Source organism: Gadus chalcogrammus, chromosome 14 (assembly GCF_026213295.1).
Source record: "Gadus chalcogrammus isolate NIFS_2021 chromosome 14, NIFS_Gcha_1.0, whole genome shotgun sequence".
Lineage (NCBI taxonomy): Eukaryota > Metazoa > Chordata > Actinopteri > Gadiformes > Gadidae > Gadus > Gadus chalcogrammus.
Window position 1 is genome coordinate 2,086,440 of NC_079425.1, and position 6,478 is coordinate 2,092,917.

General features: G+C 44.4%; 1 protein-coding gene across 1 annotated transcript; it reads right to left on the reverse strand.

Annotated features, from left to right (window-relative positions):
• Positions 1-831: 831 nt before the first annotated feature.
• On the reverse strand, positions 832-6,282 carry LOC130403421 (keratinocyte-associated protein 3). The gene is made up of 6 exons (XM_056607767.1): positions 6,096-6,282; positions 5,312-5,496; positions 4,314-4,373; positions 3,949-4,146; positions 3,164-3,298; positions 832-2,829 (listed from the first exon to the last, which is right to left on the reverse strand). Exons 1-6 carry the CDS (start codon positions 6,106-6,108, stop codon positions 2,734-2,736), a joined length of 687 nt encoding a protein of 228 aa, XP_056463742.1. The 5' UTR covers positions 6,109-6,282; the 3' UTR covers positions 832-2,733.
• Positions 6,283-6,478: the final 196 nt, after the last annotated feature.

The following is a 6,478-nucleotide window of genomic DNA, read 5'->3' on the forward strand; positions in this document are numbered from 1 at the left end:
ATTAAATGCACATATTTAAAAAGTGATTGACAGTCCTGAGTGTTGCTGTGTGATAAATGACCGCCACATCAAAGGACTCGGATGACAACACTGAAGGCGCGTGAGGAAGGTCGGCGGTGTTCCGGTCGCCCGGTAACGAACACGCGACGAGAACAGCGTTCAACTGTGGAACGGGATTTACCTCGCGACGTCAGGAGGAGAGACCCGCCCGGAGACCCGCGCCTCGTCCGCGAGACCCGCCTATGTAGACCCGCGCTCCGCTCAGATCGCGCTGCAGCTTCTCTTGGTTCCGCGGTGTGCCGCGCGCGTCGTTTCCGCCTCCCCGCCGCGCGCCCTCAGTGAGCTCCAGAAGCGGAGGCTTGCATCTGGAGCCGGAGGGTCTCGAGAGGCCCGGTTTGGAAGCAGCACCGGAGCGGACGTCTGTCGACCGCTCAGACGTTAGTAGAGCCTCACGCGCTTTGACTCGGTGAGATGTTGTGAATAATGTTGTGGTCGGTAGGTTCAGTGCAGCCTGCAGAACAGGTGCGACTCCTGCACGCACGGGGCTCTGGAGAGGAGGGGGGGGGGGGGGCTGCAGGGTCTGGGGGCGTGGCCTGGGCATATAGGGGAGGGGAGGGGGGGGGGGGGTGAGCGGCCTGCAGGGTCTCGGGGCGTGGCCTGAGAATAAATAATAAAAATATATTCGATTTTTTTTACATTAATTCCATTCAAAAGCCAAACATGGGTCGATTGCCAGCCCTATGCTTACGACCAATAACACACAATATTAAAATATGAGTTCATGCATTTGTGTCCTAATGACACTGAATGAACAGGCCTACCATTAATAACACCAATTCAGTTACTGCATTTATTAAAAAATAATCATCGTGGCGATCACATTTTACTGTTTTATTAAGGATAAAAAAAAATAAGAAATGTAATAGGTGATATTTCAGTCAAAAATGTAAATCCAAAACATTACTTTTATACAACATAAAAGAACAGAATGCATAGAGCCTTGGTTTAATCAGAACTCATCCAAACACTGTTCCTCGACACAAAGAGGCCATTCGGTCCTCATGAAACATGGAAAGACTGAACAGTTAAAACAAATCTAATTAGCAAAGACACATTACAGAGGCTACTGTCAAAATACATTTGATAATACATATTCAACACAGATGGACACATGGTCTTTGGTCAGTTTATGACAGATAATTCAATTGAACATAAAATATAAAAAGTAATGCACAGTATAGTAATAGTGCATAAAAATGCAAAACATATAACCTAACCCAAAGATAAACCGATACAAGTTTGGTGTGTTTTGTCTCTGATTATGAAAAAAAAAATATATATATATAATCTATTAATCTAATGCTATGACTTCCTCATCATGCCCCATCTTTCTCCGCAGAAACACGCAAGGCCCAACGCATCGCCCTCTGCCCTAATCCTCCAACATCAGGGATGGCAATTTGTTGTGACTTCTGGAGTCACCAATCCATGTCAATATTTATACCCCCCCATCCCCCCCCCCACACACACACACACAGCAGATTAACATCGCGTGCAGAGACCCTTTTACGCTCGATAAAGCACGGCCTCTAGATTAACCGTTTCATAGCTGATCCCACCGCCTCCATACGGGCCTGGCTCAGCAGCCTGCTCTGTGATTGGCTGCTGGGTGGCAGGAGGCTCTGACCACTCACGGCCTCGCACAGCGCATGGCCCAGCGTGGGGGGGGGGGGGGGGGGATGCAGAGTTTGAAATGCAGAGGAACGTTATGGTTCTTCTACTGAAATGCTCTTTCACTGAACTGGTTTGTGTCACTGGGCAAGCATGCAAATAAAAAGAATATGCAAGGGCGTGTAAACGTGCTACAAATAAAACAGGCATGAATGTATAGACACACCCGCATGCATCCTTGGAGGAGTCTTTTCTCTCACACATGCACATGCATAAATGCATGCAAACTATGCACACATGTGCTGGCCAATTAATATGCAAAGCAGGCTTTTCTATTTTCTCTTTTCCAGTGGTCCTCTAATAAGCAGAATTTAAAATTATCCCTCAGGTTATCCTTCTAAAAGCGTAAAATAAGACTTCATTTATGTTATTACTTCGAATTTTGCTGTTGCTACTACGCAGATGTTTAATATAATTTTTTTGTATAATAATGAAATCTTTCTTAAACAATCAGTTAGATTAACAGCGGATGTGCAAGCCATGATTCGACAGCTTGCATCTTTTGTTTTTAAGTGCCTTGCTTTTAATTTAATAAATATTAATAGCCTATATTTGTTGATTTGGTTCTTTCTTACAAAAGCCACATGACTTCCAGGCCATGATATGCTGAGCAGAAAGGCTTAGGAAAAGCATTTAACTAAAATGTAAGATAAGCATAATCAAATCATTTAAATACAAAAACAAATCTTTGGCAATTACTTCTGTCGTATAAAAAACAAGCAAACCTCAAACTAAAATACCATCACTTGAACTTCATATTAGTAATACCTGCATAAAATATATTTTACACTGAAATGTATTCCCTTCAAGTGATATTTTAGATAATTTACTTTCCTTGATGACATGTCCTCCTATATCAGCAGCCTAATCTGATTACCAAACCAGAATCTAAATTAATCCTTCCCAGAAAACCTCTTTAGAATAGAAAAATAGCACCAATAATATTGGCATTTTGAAAACAGAACTCTAGTACTGGCTGTGTTTGACACGGTGCTGGTCCAATCAGACGTCAGTGTTCTGCCGTTCAATCAGGATCTGGCCCTGGGTGGGAAATCCCGCCCCTGCTCTGTTCCTATTGGACAGAGCGCCCTCCTCCAACTGTCAGTTAGATAAGAAAGAGGGAGAAGGAACACAGACAAAGTGCAAAAGACAGAGTCACTCTCTCTGCAAGGGAGACACACACATGATAAGGTGTGTAGGTGTGTGTTTGTGAGAGTGTGTGTATGTGCGAGTGTTAATGTGTGTCACTAAGTAAGTAATGAAACGTGTAATATTGACACAGACAAAACCGTCTCCAAAGATGCGCACACACACACACACACACACACACACACACACACACACACACACACACACACACACACACACACACACACACACACACACACACACACACACACACACACACACACACACACACACACACACACACCTGTTCCTTGATGTAATGGTTGCCGCAGGGAGCCAGCCCTCTGAGAGTCAGCCCCACGCTGAAGCACCAGACCGACAGCCCCACCTCCACCATGGCCAGCAGCACCGAGCTGATCCACAGAGCCAGGGCGGTGTCCTGGAGACACAGGCCAGCACGCACACCACAACAACACAACACCAACATAAACAACACAACAACGACGACGACGACGACGACGGAGCAAAGTCATGCAGTCTGGTCTTCAGCACTCCGTTAGCTAACACTAAAGGGGCCGTAAGGTTTGAGAGCGGTCATGTGTCAGCCATTGAAGGGTGTTGCATATCCTACAACCGTGATTGACAGGCAGGATGGCTTCCCCGAACCAATCAGGGTAGAGCTGCCATGATTGGTCAACAATTAGCATTAGCCGGGAGCATCCAAAAATGTCTAACAGAGGCAGGTGCAGTCAACTCTAAACAGAGCATTTTCCTGACGAATAATACGGCAATACTAACAAATTACACTCAAATAACAGCTCTTTAATCGTACTTACTCCACCGTTAAGTAGAGATGAGCCCGCCATCCATTTACTCGAAATGGGATAGAAATATACACTTTTTAGAGTGCATTGTGTCTGAAATCTACTATAACCCCGTAACACACACACACACACACACACACACACACACACACACACACACACACACACACACACACACACACACACACACACACACACACACACACACACACACACACACACACACACACACAGCAGATGATCCTAAATCCAGCGCTCTACTCACGTAGATCTTGGTGTTGTCGAAGGGGCACTGCGAGCCGACGGCCGAGCGGGCGTTGGCGGGGACCTCCGTTTCGTTGCACCCCCTCATCAGCAGCTGGCCGTTGTGGGCGATGGTGAGGCCGACGGCCACCAGGAGGCCCACGCTGCAGGCGGCTGACATCAGAGCGTTGAAGAACGAGCAAACCAGGAGCCCCACTTGCTGGAGACACGACATGGAGGGAAGAAATGGAGTTCACAGGGGGGGTGGTGGGGTTTGGGTTCCAAAATCATGGGTTTAAATCAACTTCAATATTAAGAAGAAGTAAATCGCTCTGCAATACTAGATAAAAATATATTTTGTTTATTCAAACAATTGGATGATCTTACCAGTTTCAACATTGGGAGGTTTCTTGACACCAGGATGGCGATCACACCGGTTAAAATGCTCTGCAAGAATCAGAAGAAAGAGTTTGAGAGAGTAACACTTTCACAGTAACGTTTCATTATGAGCCCAAAAAGGCCCAAATATTTACAAGAGGAACAATTTACAAGAGGCAGAACGTACTGTTATATTATATTTTAGTATATTTGTAATGTAGGTAGTCTATGTTTGGATGTTGTTAGGATCTGCATTATATATAAATAGTATTAAATAGAATATGAATCAGAAACGGTAATTTTCATTAGTCATCCTGTTTAGACCTCCCTTTACCACCATTATTTTGGTTCCTGAAATGGTTCCTAAAATACATCAGCAGAATGGTTTAAATATCTTAGGAAAGAGCAGATACAAATACAACGCATTATTGACAGCGTGAAGACGAAGACAGTAAGTGTGTTGTTCGTGCAGTATGATTTGTAAATTGGGTTTCCAAGAACATAATTTTTCTTTATCTTGATCTAAAAAGATATCTGGTATGGTCTCTAAAAATCTGCGGTTAATTCGTTTTTAACTAATCAACTTCTGCCACTCCACTGCAAGAGAGGAAGAGAGGGTGGGCGGGCCTAAAGACTGCATCCCTAGATTATTCTTTTCTCTCACACATGCGCACGCATAATGCGGCCCCCCCATGGCAAAACTATGCCCACATGTGCTGGCATATTAATATGCAAAGCAGCCTTTTATATTTTCTCTTCTCCAGTGTTTCTCTAATAAGCAGAATTCTAAATGATCCCTCAGATAATCCTTCCAAAAACGTTGTAAAATAACACTTGTGCTGTTGCTACTAAGCAAATGTTTAACATAAATTTCAAACAATAAGAAAATCGTTCACAAACAATCAGTTAAATGAACAGCAGATGTGCAGATAAGCCATGATTCGACACCTTGCATCTTATGTTTTTAAGTGGCATGCTTTTAGTATAATTAACGTCAACGGTGGTACCAGCAGCCCGGAGGTGACGGAGATGATGTTGGCCATGGTGTACTCCGTGGTGATGTGCTCGCTCGGCTGGGAGATGTGCCGCAGTACGTTGCCATGGACGATGGCCCCCAGGATGAAGTTGATGTGGCCGACCAGGATGAGGGTCAACCCCTTCTTCATCAGCCTCCTCGCCCCCTTGTCCTTATCTGAGAACGAGTCAGATGAGGAGGGAGATTGGGTGGATTCGAATTAATCATGTGTGCCCACAGATTGCAGACAAATAATGAAAAATGGATTTGAGATTGAAACAAAAGGTTTTGCCTATTGGTCAAAATCGTAGTATTTCAAAATCGGTTTACTAGTTGTTTCCATGCATAGGCCCACACTGCATGCACTTTAAATGAATTCAACATAACGATCTAAAATAACGGCATCGTTCTCATTTAAACCACGCATGAACAGGAGTTAGAGGCCTAAGCACTGCACGATTTATTTTTAAGAATGTTTAACAAATGCACTTTGCATTCTAAAGATTGACATCCACAACCCTGCAAAAACATGCATGCAAGTGGGAACTGGAGGAGGCCCGAAAAGTCACTCATAATTCCTAGCATTTAATTACCATGGACAGAAACTGTTTGATTCATGCAAGTGACAATCTGAAGCTCCGGGTGCATCAGCGCCACCGTGCCAATCAGAGCGGAAAGGAACCAAGAGGCTCCTCCGTGCGGTCTTTAGCCCGGAGCGGGTGAAGGGGTATTTCACCACCAAGATTAACAAGGATTAATGCAATCTAAATACTCACCAAAAGTACACATTTTTGACGAACGAGGATTGCTTTCCAGTGTTTCGCTTCACAAAAGTAGGTCAGCTCTCCGGAACATACAAATAGCGTGAAGCGAAAGACTGAGCAGAAGGTTCGTCCTCCCGTCCCTTCCTGGTCCGCTGTGACGTCAGAGCTCACCTGTGCAGGTGGGCAGGACTTTCACGGCCAGACCAACCAGATTATACCCATTTCATACTGTTGTGGTTATAACCGAGTGCTGATTTACACTGATTCCTGGAGAACAAACTTTCTTTTTATTTGAAAGTTAGCTATTCATAGTTATCCTCTATTTATCTTTCTCCCAGTCTCTGAAAACATGCACGTATTACCACAGCCAAACCGTTACACATCATGGGCATTCA

Coding starts and splice junctions, on each gene's coding strand:
- LOC130403421 (XM_056607767.1), bottom strand. Junction 4,147..4,313: donor ACCTCCCAATGTTGAAACTG/GTAAGATCATCC, acceptor TCGTGTCTCCAG/CAAGTGGGGCTCCTGGTTTG. Junction 3,299..3,948: donor TCGACAACACCAAGATCTAC/GTGAGTAGAGCG, acceptor CTGTGTCTCCAG/GACACCGCCCTGGCTCTGTG.